General features: G+C 38.3%; 1 protein-coding gene across 1 annotated transcript; it reads left to right on the plus strand.

Annotated features, from left to right (window-relative positions):
- The first annotated feature begins 82 nt into the window (after positions 1-82).
- phf19 (PHD finger protein 19) lies at positions 83-20,027 on the plus strand. Its single transcript, XM_079466769.1, has 15 exons — positions 83-303; positions 2,612-2,811; positions 3,072-3,153; positions 3,257-3,352; positions 4,461-4,555; positions 4,906-5,054; positions 6,097-6,192; positions 6,844-6,912; positions 7,435-7,555; positions 7,888-7,955; positions 8,371-8,520; positions 8,667-8,733; positions 11,198-11,283; positions 13,002-13,097; positions 18,412-20,027. Exons 2-15 carry the CDS (start codon positions 2,638-2,640, stop codon positions 18,743-18,745), a joined length of 1,683 nt encoding a protein of 560 aa, XP_079322895.1. The 5' UTR covers positions 83-303; positions 2,612-2,637; the 3' UTR covers positions 18,746-20,027.
- The last annotated feature ends 86 nt before the right edge of the window (positions 20,028-20,113 follow it).

Below are 20,113 nucleotides of genomic sequence, written 5' to 3' on the forward strand. Positions count from 1 at the left end.
ATGGATGTACAGCTTTATTTTGTAACAGGACGGGCTTCTGTACGCCCCTCCCGCTGCTGCTGTACTTCCTGTACGCGGATGATGATGATGGGTTTATGTTAATTACATAAGCAAAACGTAAATGATTCGCGGGAAAAGGTGAAAAAATGGCGACGCGCACTGACTGCGTTTCTGCGCCTCTTCTCCTCTAAAAACACACCGCAAACTTTTATAAACATCGCGAATGGGATATCGCGCTTCCAGAGGAGGGACATCAGCACTTTTGGCGCATTTTATCCCCGGAACATCAGAGACATCAAAGCGGTAATCTCAGAGCGAGATGCGTTTGACTGTAACAGTATCCTCATTCAAAACTGCAACATTTCAGCGCGTCACAGTCGGTCGCATTGATCTGTATCGTGCACATCAGACAACAGTCGGGTTTCTTTATTGAAGTGTGTGTTGCGTCCGATTACTGGCGACATGTCAACTCTTCTGGCTCCCGGAGAGAAGTTTTGGTCGTGGGCAACTTTTCACGTGTTGCGCGTCTTCAAACAGGGAGGGATCCGTGTAAAGTTGAATAGCTTGCTTTTATTTACAACATCAACAGAAGTGTGGAAGTGTGCGCGGGGTTTAAGTCACTTGAGGGTTGTCAAGCAGGCGTGCATGCGTTTAACGTCGATGCGGTGATCTACATCGAACGCATGTGTCATTTCTTTCTGGCCAGAGTACAAATGTGAGATTTTTGGTTTCGGTTGATTTGAATGAATGCACGCAAAAGTACGTCCATGGCAGCGAAGGAAAACGTGGTCGAGATCAGTTTAGTCTGAAGTTCACATCCTGGCGATGAGTCAACGATCTGCTCTGATTTTAACTCCGCAGGGTTGATATACTGAGTCAAGCAACAGTCCCCATGTGCACTGCTGCGGTTGGACGAGTGGTACAGGAATTTTGTGGGCTTGTCATGACAGTCAAGCCTACAGTACAGTTACCTGAGAGTATGGTCCTATTTTTAAAGGCGCTAGTGGGGGGATGTAGTATGATGCGGTTGAATTTCTTCTCCTAAAGTGAATTTCCTTCGATTTCATCAAAACTGCCTGACTGTTATGTTTAAAAGGTGAAGTGATGCTCCATGAGCCATGCATTCAGATGACTGTTGCGCTGTACTTCCACTTAAAGATGAATTGCTCTTATTAAATCCTGTGGGTATATTAAGAATTTGTTGCATTCATGGTTAATATATCTGATGGTCGATTCGGAGAGATTTACCTCATTTAAACTGCAGGCGATTAAAGTTGCCCTTTTTCACGTGTAAGTATATTTTGGGTAACTAGGTGTTTTAAAAACAACCGACATGCATGTAGACAACCTTTTAAAGCTGGACAATGTGTCATGTGCTGGCTTGTAACTCTGGCATTTTCTCAAATGTGCCCCTTTACTACGTCAGTCTTGGCACAGCCTTTGAGTTTTTATAGAGCGATGCAGTCAAGTCGGTTGTATTATTTAAAATAGTTTTTTTTTATTGTGTGGAAAATGCACCTAAATATTTGTGACTTGTAGTGCATTGAAGCTATTCATTTGATAGGGATGTAACATTTCGCTCGCGATGCGATTCACGATACGATTTTTTCTTTTTTAAATTAGAAATGAACAAGTGTCATTTTATTATTCTCAAATGATGTTTTGTCAAATAACAAAACTAAATATCAATTCGAATAAAATCGAATAAAAAATGTATAATGCCAAAGTCTCTTTAATACAAACAAACTTTGTCTGTGCTTTTACTAACTTGGATTTTTTTAACTAATATATTGGCACAAAGACTGTAAAAAAGATGGACGGCGTGACGCCGCTTCCTTCCATTGTGATAAACTGAGCGTAAAGCGTCCAACGATGGGCGCTGACATGTTGCGAAAAAACGTCAATTTGGAGTCTGGGCATGTGCAGAAGGAATTGTCAGTAGAGCCGGAGTCTGCGCAGTATTGAGCACGAAGTGGCACTTCAAAGGCACTCCTTTTTTGTAGCATCTTATAACTAACTTAAACTTGTTTAAAGAACTGGACACTTGGACACACATCAACTTGATAAAAACTGATTAAACAACAGAACACAAAAAATATGTTGAAGTATAATTGGATTTTATAGTTCGGCTCTTGTTCCATTTGTTTACATGGAGAGGGCGGGGTTAACGACCTGTACTGCCGCCAACCACCAGGGAATGATCAAGAGCTTGCAGCTTCACTTTTCAGGATGTTTGGCAAACCTGGCAAATCCACGTTTACCAAGTTTGCAGTAAATACAGCTGCCCCTTTTGTTCAAAACGTAAATTGGGATTCATTTAACATCTCAACAGACTTCGCTTATAATCGATTTTCAACCGGCTCATGGTGAATCGTGGAGAACCAGACCTCTGTTCTGCATCCTTCCACCAACCCATCTCAGAGATGAATGTGTACTATATTGATCAATATAGTATTATTATTATTAATGTGAATCGACCCACAATCTTTTGCATTGCTAACGCTCTACCCATTGAGCAATATTTATATATAACATTATAACTGTGGATGATATTGATATAACAACGTATTCTTTAATTTACTTGACTTTGCATTTTACTGCTGGTCCACAGGAAGTTTAGGGGCATTTCCTGTCAGCATGTTTGAATCGTTGGACGGCTATTTGACAGTTGGGCCGGAAGCGCTGGAACCCAAGCGGCTGCTTCCCAGAAGAGAAAATACCTGCAGTGACCAGGAGACCAACTTGACCGTGGGCCAATATGTGCTGTGCCGCTGGTCTGATGGCCTTTATTACCTGGGCAAGATCCAAAGAGTAAGTCGCTCCCTACATGTACCTGAACCGCAGAAGTTATCTACACCTCACACACTGTACATCCTCTCGCGATCCAGGCAAAAAAAAAGATTTTGGAATGCAGTGCCTGGAGCATTATAAATATAATGTTGTTCTAGAGACATTTTCTGAAAACAATGCCGTCTGCAGAGAGCAAATACCAATTGGCGGGTCTTGAAAAAATATCGTGTTAGGATTACCTCTTAATCATGCATAATTCATTCCGTGTGTCCTTCCTATAGGTGAGCACCTCAAAGCAGAGCTGCTTTGTGACTTTTGAAGACAACTCCAAGTTCTGGGTGCTTTGGAAAGATATACAACACGGTATACATCATTATACAAATATACGGCATGAGATGCCAGCGTGAGAATGTTTTTATTTTTCTGCTATGTATTGTGCTAACTAAAGCTTTACCCTTTCTCTCAGCTGGGGTCCCTGGGGAAGACCCCAAATGTTCAATGTGCTCTGACATGTCTCTGGTTCCCAGTAATGACATTCTTATCTGTGGAAAATGTGGAATAGGTGAGTGTTTTCTCTGACCCAGTGGGTATCCAGTTCATCTCATAAGACACAAAAACCTGAATATTTCCCAGTAAAATGGCATGTTTTTGCTTGGGAAGTGAAAATTTTCAAAATAATGAATTATTGACTCAAACAGTGCAAAGTATTACCAGTGCTTGCTAAGGCAAGTGTGACGTTGACTGTTTAAGTGTTTTTTACTCTGAATGGGATTTTTCTGTAAAATTTGATTTAATCATATCTAGGGAGCAGAATATCAAAGAGATTTGGGGCAGGGGTCTTTTTCGCCCATATTTTGTTGGCAACCATCTGGCACACGTTGAGAACATGCAAACAAGAATTCTGAAGCTCAAAATATACATTTGATGTTAACCTGCTATAACATTTGACACAGTGCATCAATTGGAGAGCTTATCCTCTTGCGGATGTGCATGATTAAAGGAACAGCGCGCCCAAAAATATAATATATGTTGACGTTTAATCCCTCTTGTGCTGTTCCAATCTTTTGTGGCTTTTTTCCTCGGAACACAGAGAAAAATGTGTTTACTTGTTGAAGAGTATTGACACAGTCCCCTCGTACAACACGTACAGGCTCGGTTACACCTCGGTTATCTCCACAGATAAAAGTTAAACATGGTTGACACAATATCAAGGTGCTAAAAGGGATAGTTCACCCAGGGTTGTTGAACGCAAAGGAAGATATTTGGAAGGATGTCAGTAACCAAACAGATTTCATCTCCCATTAACAGCCATAGTAGGGGAATAAAACTATGGGTGTAAATAGGGGATGAGATCTTTTTACATTCTTCCAAATATCTTCCTTTGTGTTTCGGAGAACAAATAAACATATACAGGTTCGAAATGCCAAGCGGGTGAGTAAATGATGATAGAATTTTCATCTGTGGGTGAACTATCCCTTTAAATAATTGCACTCTGACTGTCTTACAGTAATGACTCATTGGGGACACTGTGTGTATCGCTGAAGTCCCAAGGATTAGCGTAGACTGCAGCTCTGCTGTTCATATTTACACATCTGATTGGGTCTTAGTCGATCTGTTTTCGTGCTAATATTTGTCCGCCTTGCTTCCAAATGCTTGGCTTGCATCTTTAGGCTATCACCAGCTCTGCCACTTGCCCCCGGTGGAGAGCTCAGAGGATTTGTCCCCGTGGTTCTGCAGGAAGTGCATTTTTGCATTAGCTGTGAGGGTAAGATCGAGACCTAGTCAATTTCACTGTTTATACCTTCTATCTCTCTCTCTCTTTTTTTATAATCCTCTCAGGGAACATTGAACATGTATGTCTGATCTTTGTAGAGATACACGGATACACAGAGTTTTTGCTTAGTTTACAGAATTTTCGTGGTTGTACACTATGTATAGTCCGATCAAAAATATAAAAAATTTAAATCTGAACTCAAAACTTCGTATGCACAGGATATACTGTGAACGGTACACTCTACTTTTTCTAAATGTTCTTGCAAGGCAGGTTTTGTTCACAGGGGAATAAATGTGACCTCTTCCACCACGATTTTGAATGTGTGTTCCTTTTTCGGACAGAAAGGGGGCGCTCTAAAGAAAGGGCCAATCGCTAAAGCGCTTCTGGCCATGAAGCAAGTGATGTCTTATAATCCAGAGGAGCTTGATTGGGACTCTTTACATCGCACAAACCATCAGCAGTGCTACTGTTACTGTGGAGGACCTGGAGAGTAAGTCCAACTCGTCTCACAGGCTTCTTTTTCCGGTTCATCTGTATGGATTTGATTTGCTGAGCCTGAATGGGGCAAATTTAACATTAAATTAGATGTTATTTGACTGAAATCCTTTTTAATGTACTCACTGACTTCACTTTAGTTGCAAGTTGCATTTATCTGTGTTGGGAATAACTAATAAATGCAGAAAACGTCTCGATTCTACCACATTAATAACAGAGTTGTCCTACACGTAAGGCTTCGTGGCTCGGTGCCTCCACATCCAGTGTGGAAGCATCTCCTAAAAATGATAATTATGACATTTATGTGGCAGAAAAAAACTTTTTATTTAGCTCGAAAAGTATTTGCTAAGTATTCTGTTCAACAAATAAGTTGTTAGATTTCCAGTTTGAAAAACCAAAACTATGAGCATCAAAAATGTGACTCTGCGCCACAAATTCATAAGGGTCATAGTGCGTCAATTTTTCCATATTGAGATTTATGCATAATCTGAAAGATGAATCGGACAATATAACTATTTGAAAATTTGGAATCTGAGGGTGCAAAAAATGTAGGATATCGAGTTTAAAGTTGTCCATTGCTATAGTCGCTATAGCAGGCCGTTGCTAAGAAGAAACAGTTTTGTTATAATGCCCTCAATTGGCGCAACGCTGAAATGACGTTGTGGAGAGTGGATGACCAGAAAGCAATTACATTGATACCAAACTTACGTGGGTAATTCCCAAAGAGCGAGCAGCAGTTTGAGGCGTGTTTCCGGCCATTTTTGTTCGCAGTTTTGCTAGATCTATATTTACGGTAAGAAATTGACCAAAATATCTTCATCGAACATAATCTTAATATCCTAATGATTTTTGATAATGTTAGATAAGCTTATTCACTAAAATATAACAACATTTAAATGCATTACAAATGAGGTAATATGTGAAAACTATTCTAACAGTCTTGCTGTAACTGCGCTTCTGTAAACACTGAAATTAGATCTGATGTTTTTTTTATTTGTGAGGAACTTGGTTCAAATCTCATCTGATTTTCTCATCAGGTGGTATCTGAAAATGCTGCAGTGCTTTCGATGTGAGCAGTGGTTTCATGAGGCGTGTACACAGTGTCTTCAGGAGTCCATGATGTTTGGAGATAGGTATGAGAAAACCAGCACAACCTCTTTGAAATATACATATTTTTATTCTTTTATATACACTTTATGTATTTTATTGTTTTAAATGTATTGAAAGAGTATGGATTGACTACACCAATCACCATGTTTAGGGTCACTTTTTTATCAACCAATTTTTTTGGAGTATCACCCTGAGATGCTTTTTAAGCAGAATTGAAGGAGTTCCCCTCTATTCTGAGCACTCGCTGGCTGCTTTTTATTCACTCGAAGTCCTACATTTCAAAACATTTTTCTAAAGAAATAATTAAATATGCTGAAAGAATTATATTTCTTGTCTACATTGAACATAAACCTTCAGATCAAAAGATGTTTAAAGATTACATTTCAGTCAAGTGACCCCAAAGTGACCAACCGTACTTAATTCACAATATAACATTTTGTAGCACGTTGTATTTTATAAAGATCAATAATTGTGACATTGATGTAAAATTCCATATGCAACATCCATCCGTTGATGATCAGTTATTTTTACAAAACGTGCATCCGGGTGATGACATTCGGATCATTTTAAACCTCGTAGCGGCAGCGTTGAATGTCATCTTTTTTGTGGACGCAGTGCCATTTTAAAGCTTGAAAGTGTCGCTTAAATCCCATTTTCTGCCTTTTATCTCTCAGGTTTTACTTGTTCATTTGTGCGGTGTGCAATAAAGGAGTGGAATACATCAAGCGACTGGCTCTCAGATGGTAAATGACACCTCTTCTCTTCACCTCACCAATGATTGCTCTCACATCCGTGTCAGAATGATGAAGTCGAAGTGTCGGCTGTGATTAATGCTTGCCGAAGCTCTCGATCCGAGCTTCTTCTCGAGTCATCTCTGAAAGTAAAGAGGGCGCGTGGCGTTTAGTGTAGAGTTGTCCGGACCTTGGCTGATTATTTGCGTCCCGAACAGAAAATAGCCGTTAAACCGAAGAGTTTGTGTTGAGAGGATTTTGTATGATAGCGGCGGATTACTGTATATTTAGGTGTGAAGCCAGTCTCGGTTTAGAATTAAGCTTTATCCTTCTTAAAAAGTCTGCTGCGGTAAAATGGACCTCGCCTTGTCTCCATTTAACATTTAGCGTGTGACATTTAATGCAGATATCTGGCTATGCTCTTTGATCTAAAAGCATTTCTGCTTTAATTCTAAAACAGCTTTAGATTAGTCTCGGAGCTCTAAGTGCTGTTTTGCATAACGTTTTCTTTTTTTCTTTGCTTTTGAATCGCAGGGTGGATGTGGTCCATCTTGCTCTGTATAACCTGGGAGTCCAAAGTAAGAAAAAATACTTTGAACTGGAAGAGATTCTTGTTTTCATCAGCAACAACTGGGAACATTTCCAGCTAGGCAAGGTTATATATCCAAACTTTTTCATTCATCCAACATTTTGTTTAAGAATAGATTTAAAAGTGAAGTATACATATTCCAGTTTGTTATAACTATCCGTACATTGTTCTATTTTTTTATCCTCTCTTGTCGTTCCAACCCCTCATATGCCGACATGTCTAATCTTTGAAGACAGCGTCGCTTAATTGCTCACAGTGTATGAAAGACTTAACTACAGCAAAGCCCACGGGCTTCATTTGTCCTCATAGAAACATGACAGCTCAAGGCGTCTCATAAGACACTATCACAGAATCGTTTCTTTCAGACATTTTTCTCTAACCCATTTCTACCTCTTCAGCTCTCAAACACCCCGCCGCCCGAACGGGCCCAGTATATCCTTGATGCCCTCAACAACTATAAAAGCAAGTAAGACAAATTTCTTCTTTCTATTCTTGACCTGAAACAGTAGTGTGGTCTGATCATGACAAATTGGTTGTTTTTGCTTTATGTTAAGGTAACCAATATGACCAGCGGTTCAAGGTTTGGTGTAATACAATTTGAAATTGAAATAAATGGAGGGTGGATTTTAACAACAGTTAGAGATTTTTTTTTTGTTCATGACCGCTGCGAGAAGCGACTGTAGATTGATCAGTCACATGGCAAGTGTTTGGTTAAAATGAAAAAGCTTCGACTGAAAAATTGCTATTGACATCGATGGAAATGCAGAAGGATGCATATCAGAACAACCTGAATATGACTTTATTATATGTATATATTTCTTTTTTTTATATTGAACTTGAACACAACTGTTCTCAAAAACAGATTGATGGTTTTACTGCAGGTTTCTCTGTGGGAAGGAGATCAAGAAGAGGAAATGCATTTTCCGATTAAGGACAAGGGTTCCCCCTAACCCCCCTTCTAAGCTCTTCCCCGAGAAGGCCCAAAACAGTGAGGGCCACAGGGGCAGTAAGAAAGGAACCAGCAGAAACAGGTTAGTCATGCCCTCTCGAGCATGCCCACTTAACATGTCAGTAATGACATGTTAAGTGGGCGGAGACGAGGCATTGATTGAGAGTTGATTTAGATGCATTGTTTTTGTGATCATGTTGAACTGTAGTGATTTATTATCTGTTGCAGTAACTCTGGTCCTGCAGAGAAGCGGAGAAAGAGGTCTAAATGGCTGCTGGAGGATGCCATTCCTAATGTAAGATTTTCCCATGGGAACAAGAGTGTCACTTTAGCCGTTTAACGTGACTTTTTATATGCAATTTAACTCTCTTCTGTTGTTATGCTCAGTAAGTCCGAAAGGTTTGGGGATAAATATTCTCCTCTGAACTTCAAGAAATGAAAGTTCTCAAGGATTTGTAGTTCCCAAGTCAGTATTACAAAACCATAGACTTTTAAAAAAGACAATTCTTGTCAAGACAAGTGAAGCTGCACAGTTCCAGTCTAGCATCCACTTAAAGGAATAGGTCATCCAAATCTAAAAATTGTCTCAGTTTACTCGCATTTCTTAAGTTGAACAAAGGAATTTTTTTTTAATTAAAATGCCTTCATGTTATGTTCTTGTACAGGGGTCAACATGGCAAAGCTCCAACAAGCACATAGATCCATTATTAAGGTTATCCAAACAACTCCAGTAGGAGTTACCCAGAAAATGAGTAATATTTTGAGCTCACATTAGGGCGGTGAGTTTAGATATGGCGACATGTCGAATCGAATTGGTTCTCTCTTGTATCGTGATGAAGCATGCATGCAACTAGTGAGAACCAATGAGATTCAATTTACTATTCACAAGCTTATCATTTCACATGCAAAGGCATTTATTAACCCGCAAAAATGATTTGGATTACTTAAATGATAGATGCATATTCTTTAATGTTTTGAGTTCTGTAAAAGACAATTTAATATAATATTATTTGTTTGTTCAACTTAATAACATAAAAAAATCATCTGCATCTGGAATGGCATTTGTGCGAGTAAATTATGAGAGAATATTCATATTCATAACTACAGTACAGTTTCATTATTTCAACCACACTTCTGTTAATTGACCAGTTGAGGATCAATATTCGAATTCGATCCTAACAAGATCAAATAGTTTTACACAGTGGGGAAGTATTTATTTTAAATTATTTATCCGTGCACAGTAGGGCTGGAAACCATTTAACCGTTTTTTAGAATGCGGTTGAGACAATATCGATTCTCAAAAGCTGTGAATCGATTTTTTTTCTTTCATATTTCCGCAATCACTGAACTTTCATTAAAAGTGAATGTTATGGCTACTACTATCCACTGGATGTCACTTTTCTTTTTACAACGGGTGTTACAACAGGAAGCGTTTCATTCGTTGCTTAATTAACATGGGCTGCAGGTGTGTCGCCGAATTTACCTCACCTTCACATAAAAGGCAGCGGTTCCTATGATCGCAGCCTCTCTTTAAATTGTGTTTGTTATATCCTAAATGTAAAATTACCTTGTGCTTCATTTCCTTTTCTAATTCACCATTGTAATGTGATATTTTCTGAGCTTTTTTTTAAAAATATCTTTAATTTGTATTAAATCTATAGTCATTGAGCTTGTGAATCGAGATCGAATCGGAACATCCAAACTGATACCCAGCCCTAGTGCCGTCAATATATTTTTAAAATTAATTTGCGCTTGTAATCTTTAATCAAAAACTTTGACCTCTTCCCCCTCTCGAAACGACCTCTCTTCATTTCTGGTCACAAGGAATGGTGCGAGGGCTGCAATGGCTGACAGCTTACAAACTGGCGTTCAATCTTTCGACTTTAAACGATCCAATCTGTTTTCAGTGGATGAAGTTTACATTTTCTTCCCATTTCAGAAGTAGAAAAAAAAGACAATTGCTACTTCCCTTTCATTCCGACTTTGAAATGGTCTAGTTGATATATCTGTCAGCACAGATAAAACGTACTAATTCCATTTGTATGTGAAATTACGTTCATGAATCAGATGAAAGAAGAAACAGACTGCGGAGATGCATTTTGACCTGTCAATGCACATCTAAACCGCCCTCACTGAAATTCTGTGTACTACATCCCGAAGCTTCTTCCATCCCTCGGTGGTTTGCTTTCATGCAGACTGTCGAAATGCTTTTTTTATTTCAGCCCTCTTTCCACAGGGTTTCTTATGTACAGTGTTGACTTACAGCCATTTTAAATATGACTAGTTTGAAGTTTACTCTTGGATCTTCACCTGCGCTCCTTCATCTCGGCCTTGCATCTCTCCGCGCCCCTGTGGTGATTTTCTGTTATTCCTCTGGCGGCTGCCACACAGACAACACATTTCTCATCTTTATTGCTTCTCTCTCTCTCTCTCTCTCTCGCTCTCTCTCTCACCCACACGCTCATAGCATCTCATTCTGCCTGTCTGCATTTTCTAAAAAGGATTACATTCCCACTCTGAAGAATTTAACTGACAAATCCTCGTGAGAGTTTTGGTCCCCAGACGTGTTTGACTTTAAGGGCCCACCCTCGTAGCTAATAACACCACAAGCGACTTCAAAGACGCCATTAGAGCGTGACTGTTGTGATGGGCACAATCAAAGCGCAATTATCGTCATCATCTGAATGACAGTGAATCATTGCCGATTTATACATTTAACGTCGTGTTTTTTTTATTCTGTGTTTGTGACATCAATGTAGAATGACCTCACTTCCACCTGGAGCTCCAATCATCACATGGCCAACATCTTTGACTTCACGCTGGACGAGCTGCAGAGTTTAAAGAGGTGGGCGTCATTGGTTTTGGAATAACATTTCTACAACCAATTAGGTTGTAGGATCAGTTTAAGGCTTATGACTTGGTTAGGGACTTTGGTTAGGGTTTATATTAGAAATATGTTAAAGGTTTAGTAAATTCTTGCATCAGGTACTCGCCTTCATGTCATTCCAAACGCTGCTTCCTGCTGAAACCGTCTATATCTTTTGCTTTTCTCCCAAAAGAAAAACCTGCAAGCTGTTTGCACATGTGAGTATTTAACATGTGAGCAACAAAAGCGATAAATCTTAAATTGAAAATGTGGATTTAACATGAACGGGTTATGTTATGGAACCAGTACATTACTTTCCCTTTACTGTAACTTCATAATCCATAAGGACCCCGAGGTGCATTATAACAGTATAACGCTGATGTCCGCACGCTCCGGTTTGATGTCTCATTGGATACGTCTGCCCTTTAATTTCTTTCATCAAATCACCTCACCTGTTCTAAAATGTCTAGAAATGAATCATTGCCTCTCCATCAATGTACATAATGACTGTAATGAGGTCTCAATCAAATTCATCAGCCTCTCTCAAGACAACAGACGGATCGCTTAACCTTTAATCATTACCTTTTCAATTCAACGTTTAAACATGTATTTATTGGCCTTCCAACAATCAAGCTCATTTGCATCTATTTCCCTTTGAAAAATGGGAAAGGTCTCTTACTGTTTCCCCCAACACCCACCGATCACAGCCCCGCTCCACGGAAACATATTTTTATCAACACAGCGGGTGAAGCGATTTAATTATACTTTTCTATAAAGGTTATCATCTCTCAAACAGGCCTGAGTAATGAGACAATAGTAAACACTTTTGGGGCAATCGAGGCTTTCAGAAGCGAGAGAAGGTGTCTGAGAGGAATTGTTGAAGTGTGTGAAAGAAGAACTCAAAAGTTGGCTTTTGCCGTAATAAAAAGGGCATGTTGGGTTTCGTCACAAAGCTTTAGTTAATAGCTGATAAATTCTGGTTTGGTCACAATCCCAGTGGGGTATAATGTGTTGAATAGCGGGTTGAACTGAGACTTTTATTCTGGATTCTAGAATTACTTCTTTGCCTTGGCGTTTGAATTGTGGCTGATATAAGTTATTTAATAAGACATCGTTTTGTAATAAAAATGACCATATACAGTATTTTTTCTTTTAAAGCTGCAATCCGTAATTTTCTTTTTGGGGAAAATATCAATCGGTTATTGAACAAGTACTTTAAAAGTAATAAGTTATGCTGTTCAGACTCTATCCATTGAAATGGACATCACAGATGTCATTCAGGGAAAAAATCAGGTCTGAAGGGGTTGACCTTGAACTTCAACCCACATACGATAAGAACCTAAAGTAACTGTAATGTAATGTTTCAAACAGAGATCGCAAAGGTTACGGATTGAAGCTTTATTAAACATCAATGTGTCATATCGTGCACGTCATGTGTTTTTGTAATGTTTTATCCCAATCCCTCTTTTTCTTATTCTGGCATTTAAAACTCACTTTTCACTATGTCATTAATCCCTGATGGATTGGATCAAGCACCACTTCATTTTCCTAAACTGATAACCACGTCAAATGGCTTGAGAAAAGTTCAATTTGACGACATGTGATGGTTTTGAAGTTAGCTGTGTCATTGAAAACTTTTGTCAGTTTCTTTCTTTGTCTCTGCGTCTTTTCATTGATGTTTCTCTTTCCGTTGTCAGCACCAGCTCAGGACACACGTTCAGTTTGGACCAGGACTCCACAGATGCCGCAAGTACTTCTGGTTCCGCCACCACCAGCGTTTCTTACGACTTCAGGTACGTTTGCTGAAATCCGCTGTTTCCATGTTCAGATCTGCAGCCTCCACATTGTCTGTGATAAATGATCAACAGATACAACCAAATGGACTGTTTTTGATCGACTCATTCCATCTATACTCTATGCCAGTGGTTCTTATACTGTGGTACTTTTTAGAGACCACTGGTGGTACGTGACAACCGGAAATTAATAACAAAATATATGTAACGTCTTTTAAGTACAATTTCAAATGTTTATTACATGATCGATAAATATGCAATACATCTTGGCCAATTTTAATATAGTTGTATGAATGATCGTCTATTTATCTAGTAACTCAGGTGCGTGACAGGCAGCTCGAACACAGAGCGGAGCAGACAGGCACTTGTGCGTATCTCTCACTCTTCCGACGAGCTGCGTGTAAATTAAGCTTCTTATGTATTTCTGCACATGAACCGCTGTTTAAAGCTGTTGTACATGCGGTAAAGCGCTAATTCAACACGCGTCTGCATCTATTCGAGGTTAAATTAATGAAGCGCGCGTTGTGATTTAGTTTTAACGTGCCGCATTGACAAGAGCCACTGCAGTAAAGTGCAAGTCTCTGTTTGTTATATACAGCTGTTCTGTTGATGTTTAGTACACGTGAATCTGTTTATCTACTGTGTTGAATACTCTTTCTACATTGTCTGTCTTTAATATAGGATTGTAGTCTTTATGCAAGTCCCCACAAAGTTAATAATGACTGCATTATCGAAGCTTAGTGGTGTTAGCAACGCCAAGGTCATGGGCTCGATCCCAGGGATACTTAGAAACAAAAATGTATAGAATGCAATGCAAGTTGCTTTCGATAAAAGTGTCTGGCAAATACGTAAATGTAATGTAATTAATCCCCCATAAAAGTCATTTACAGAGCCCTGTTTACTGAACACTACAGACAAATGTTTTGTGTCCTCTATTACTGCCGAATAACTTGAAAAACATGTTTCTAAGTTTGAAAACAGCTAGTAAATAAAAAAGTATTTGTATTATTAATAATACATTAGAATTGGAGGACGAGGTGTAAATATTCACAGCTCTACTAGTTTATTAATTTTAATGCTTATTCATGTGATTTTTCTACGGCGGTCATAAGGTGGTACTTGGAGCAACTCATTTTATTAAAGGTGGTACATGATCTTAAAAGTTTGAGATATTTAGTATATAGACATTTTTTATAAATGTTATTTATCCTTCACTGCAGTTAAATCTTTATTTTGTTATAAGCGACGTAGAATTATTGTGGATAAAGATCTTTGGTTGTGAAGTTTTTGTTGGTATCACGGTGTAAAGTTGACATACCATGACTAAGTTTGTCATGAATACTATTTAGTGCTGTTATTGTGTTAAAGTGTATGAAGTTTGGCGGCATCTAGCCGAAGGAGATAACGTATTGATGAAACGCACTCTGTGGAGCAGTTTGTCCGTTTAGGGCTACTGTAGAAACAACATGGAGAATTCCATGTAAGAGGACCCGCGGTGTATGTAGATTGAGATAGCTCATTCTAAGATAATAAAAACATAACGCTTCATTATGAGAGATCTTTATACACCTCTGAAATTACACATTGAACCTTTAGCATCCGAAGAACCTTTCTGTTTTACAAAAGGGTCTTTGGAGAGGAAAGGGGTTCTTCAGATTATAACACCAACATTTTCTATGGCATCACTGTGAAGAACCCTTTGAAGCACGTTTTTGTAAAAATATATTCATTTTTATTAGGATCATGCCAATTTTAAAGTCGCATGCTGAAACTCCTAAGCAGCTCTATTACAATAAGCACTCTCAAAAAGCAAAAAAGCTAGTTTACATAAAATACAAGTTTGTAGTCATGGCACTGTAGATTCAGCCACACTGGTTTGATGTAATTCTCCACAGACTGCTGGAAATCACTCAAACATTTAAGCAGTCTTGCAAAGGTTGGATTCAATTAGCAATCAGTCAGGTTAAATCTGTGGGTGTGCCACAAAACATCAGCCCGATGTCCATCGGCAGAGCAGTCACATATCATTATCCCTCCTGACCATGTGGTACCCTGTTGTCATGGAAACCAATGATGCTAAACCACAGGTGGCTCACCCACACCGAGTGCAAACGAGTAGGCTGTCACTTCTGTTCGATACGAGCCTGAGGGCAGTTTGAAGTGGTGACATCACTGATTGTAGCTCGATCACCGGGTCACCTGCCGCCCCGTAACCACTCTGCTTTTAATAAATATGAACGAAATACTTGACGTATTTGCTCGAATCCAAGCACGTATCTCCTACACACTCATTCAGTTCAATCACAAGGTTCCTCTTCAAAACTACACTGCAGCGTGATCAATATCACCGTAGTGGAACAATTTGGCTCAACAGCTGTCGTTGTCGATTTTCACCTCCCCTGCTGGGGCTGCACCTGACCGGCCACAAGTTAAAGCGGAATAACAGCCGTCCACCACCACTTGATGTTGCGTGTAAACCACCTGACAGCTCGCTGAGAAATAGAGTGTCAGATTATGGGTTATTTATGGTTACGGGTGCTTGTTGGGGATGGAGTCAGTAAAAGCTGAAAAATGTACTGTCAATGGTATTAGTTTAATGGGAGTTTTTGATGTTTGTTGTATAAAGCAGGTCTTTTTGAAGCATTACCTTAATAATGGCATTGAAACACAATTTTTTATATTACGTTTTATTAAAGATATTTAATTTTATTATTGTGTCATAGTAAGACTTGAGAAATGTGATGTTTAATATCATCGCTGTCTTAACAAAACAAAACTCCAGATGTCTAAATTCTCAAATAGTTATTACTGGTAATAGTATTCGTTTTGAATGATGAAATACTCTGTTTTGAATAAATATATGCAAAACCTAGTGACAAACATAAAGGGTGACTAATCATAATGGTTTACGGCCAAAAATTAAAAATTTCAGAAGGACAGCAGCAATATGTGAACCACTTATTTGGCTTCTTTTATAAGTATTTTTTTCTGTTAAAAATATATTAAAGTATACTATAGTGTTTATACATTTCCTATAAGTAAATTATTTTTTTCATTTGGTTCAAATTAGGCAGACTTTTATTTCGGCGGGTCGTCGCAAAGACTGGTGAGGTTCCCCTCATAGAGTGAAACGCTGGTAAAATAAACTCAGAACAGCTCTGTGCATGAAGTTGATGTGTTCATATCCTCGTATAGTGATATACAAATCCTCTACTGTCAAGCTTGTAACATGATAAAGTGTGCAATTCGTACACATGCAGAACAAGCAGATGACATTAAATAGTAGAAACCGTCTTACATGATTCCTTCCATGTTTACCCACATCGCGCAGATCATAGGGTTCTATATAAATTGACTCAATGCAGCTGGAAAACAAGTTTTAAAACAAAAATAAATGAAAATAAATAGTGGTGCGCCATTAGTTAATCTCACACACGAACAAGCGCAAAGACAAACGCACTTCACACAAACAAGCGGCTCTGTCTAATGCACATTCAAAACTGTATAGCACGTGTGCTAAACTATTAAATGTATTCTTCACTCAGACTGATTGTTTCGTAGCACGTGGCCTGATTATAAATATTTTCCTATTTCTTAAAGATACTGAAGGTCATTTTCTTTCTCTTTTCTGCTTGGTCTTCTCACACAGCTTTATTTTTGTTCTTGAGACGGAGTATTATTGACATTCTAGAACAGAACTTGTTTGTGTCTTTTTTTATTCCTGTAAGTCACCACTGCTTTGTGAGCACATTGGATTCCTTGTGTTGATGCCTCATGATCCATGAAGCCGCATTGCCTTTTTCGTGCAGTAGTTTTCAACATTGAAACTTGTAAATAATGTATACGCTGGTGTTTTATTTTAAGGATGTGTTTCTATAAAAGTGTTAACCAGCCTTTCAGATGCAAACTTGATTAATAAACCTTAACAATGGCGTCAGCTTCACTTCATCAGTTAAAAACATGCTGATCGATCGAAGTGTAACGGTGTTCAATTCACGATCACAAATTGTTCCTACTATGGCGAGGGAAATGACAGCAGACCGTATGGCGTCAAACCGGTTATATTAAGTAAAGGGCTGTAGTGAGATTCCAGCCATTCTCTGTAGTCCTTGAAAAGCGAATCCTGTATAAGACGATATCTCGCTTGGCATTGAACTTTGAGCTTTATCAGTTTGCAGATATTATTTACGCACTAATAGCAACATTACATACTAACTAAAGGTTGAAAATTGGCATTGTGGGAACGGCACCTTTAAGAATTCGAGTTTAATATATGGCTGCTGTCCTTCTAAAACCTTGTATCTCCATTTTTCATAGTTTCATAGTTTAAATCATTTAGTCCCCCTTTGTTTTTCACTGGGTTTTGCAAATATCTAAACAATTAAAAGGAAAAATAAACACAGGTTAGGGTTTTCTCTGAAGAAGTTGTAAGGGCGGACAGATCGCTGCCCCCTGCTGTGAATGCTAGTCCAGGCCCAGATCAAACACTCCACAAACGCATATCTGCTTTCCATGCTCGGCTTTCATGTCCTAATACGGTTTAGCTCTCTGTCTTATTTAAGGAGCTGTAACGATTCTCAATTGCGCGATCTCAGTTTGAGATTTTCGTGTCTTGCTGTCCTTGGGCAGAAATGTTCAGTCATTGAAGTGAATGCAGATTCGGAAAATCCCCAGTAGAATCGCAGCATGAAAAAAGTACCAAAAAGTCCACTTCTGCTGTATGACCTTTAAATGGCATGACACCCACAGGGGCTGACTGAAAGAGAGGAAGCGATAAAGACGATGAAGAGGGACATCTAGTGGAAGACATTTGCAGTGCAACTTTTTAACCAAAGCAGCTATGTTTCAAACACTTATCGGCCAATGCAAAATAACTTAATTTGCAAATTGCTACCAGTTTAATTTAACTCTTTACTGTCAATTTATTATGAAAACAAACAATAAGGGCTGTCAAACAATTAATCGCATCCGGAATAAACGTTTGTGTTTTTTATAATATATGCCTGTGCATATTCATTTTGTCTTTATAAACTTTATAATCTAAAAATTGTGTGTATGTTTTTGTGTTTATAAATAAAAAATTACTAGGACATTACTTAGACATATATTATGTAAACACAAACTTCTATTCTGGATGCGATTAATCACTTGAGAGCTCCACAAACAATTCGTAATTTTAGCAAAACAAGCTTTGCTACATTTGCATAATAAAAATGTTTAGTCAGAAATGTCAATTTTTAAAGATCCCCTAACCGCCAGACTAAATAATCAAAATGACAAGTTCTCAGTCCGAAATATTTGCTGTTTTTCACAGGAAAAATGTGGGCAGTCGGAAGAGGAAGTTACCTTCTTCTAACTACACCGTACTAGCCACGAAGAGAGAGATGGTGGAGAGTGAGCTCAGCCCCATCAGCATGCCCGGAGAGGAGAGCAACGTTATGATGGAGAACAGCATCGACAGCCACACATTTGAGAGCATCAGTGAAGACGATTCCTCTCTCTCTAACCTTAAATCGTCCATCAACAGCTATTTTGGGGCAAATGGTCGGTTCACCGGCGGAGAGAAGTATCAGGTGTTGGCACGTAGGATCACACCTGAAGGCAAGGTGCAGTATTTGGTGGAATGGGAGGGAACTACACCTTACTGAAAGTCACAGAACAGGTGTGAAACAGAAGAAGCCTCACAAGAAGGTGTCACAAGTGTCAGAGTTCTAGTTGGTTTTGTTTATCTTTTCCACCAGCCACATTTAGTTGTTTTCCTTTTATTTTCATCATGTCCCATATGGGACAGTAAAGTCTTTTCATATCAAAGTCATTGCCAGTGTCCTTTGGCTAGGGCACTTTAAACATCCTGAATGTAAGAGGGATAATTCAGTATAGAGACGTATACTTGACTACGTCATCTCACTCAGTATTTTTGCAAGTCTATATAGAGATTTGTACATGTTTGTTTACCTGCGATTAACAGTTGTTTCAGCAACAGCGGTACTTTAGTTGCGTTAAAAATTCTTGTTAGTCTGCACTTTCTCCTGTTCAACAATAGTTTTACATTTGTTTAGGAAATGACATAACCAAAGTGATGCAAATACTGTTTTCAAACTTTTAAAAAGTATTTTTTATTTTGTATGCTTCGGCATATTAAACTGTATTAGATAAAACCTGCTTTGACAAAGCAGACGTACAAAAATGGAAAGCTATAGAGAAAAATTTCATTTGCAGTATACGTTTTTTCGATGTACCCACAGATGACAGTCATATCAAACTTTTAACAGGATTTCCAAAGATTATTCATTTTTACATTACATCTAATGTGAGTCTGGAAGTGGATGTGTTCACAGTAACAGATGTTTGGGTTGACTGGAATGGTTTTAAAGTTTTATCATTCTGTAATTGGACTTTAGTTTTATAGTACTATAAATATACTCTTTATTTACATGTATATAATTGGATATAAGATTAGCCCCCATTTTATTATTGCACTATTAACATTTTATCAGCTATGCAAGCTATTGGATAAATTGACATATTTTCTAATCTATGTTTAAAGGAAACTGTATAAAAGACTGTTTGAAAATTTTGATATGTTTTTTTTAATAATACTTCCCCAAATTAAAAGCATTTGTGTACTTAAGATTGCCACATTTTCAACAAAAAAAGTTTGGAAGGTCGTTTAAGTCAACTGTAGGCTTAAAATAATGTCTGTTTCAAGAGTTTTATATATTGGTTATGGCCTTAAGGTTCAGATCATGTTTGTGCCAGGATGAGTGATTAATTGTAAGGATTTTGTACTCTTTTATGATCCTATTTCTAGCACATTTCATGTCTTACATGGCAAACATGTTTTCGAAACCGTGTTCAAATATGTTAAATGTGCATGTGTCATTGTTATTCATTCATTCCTGTTTTAAACCATTAAAACAGTTTGTCATCAATATTTTGAATGTGCACTCTGATGTGTTAATATTCTAATTTCTTCCTAAACAGAGGTTGAAACGGAGGATCATAAGGCTTTTTTC

Source organism: Barbatula barbatula (genome assembly GCF_947034865.1).
Source record: "Barbatula barbatula genome assembly, chromosome: 11".
NCBI classification, from domain to species: Eukaryota; Metazoa; Chordata; class Actinopteri; order Cypriniformes; family Nemacheilidae; genus Barbatula; species Barbatula barbatula.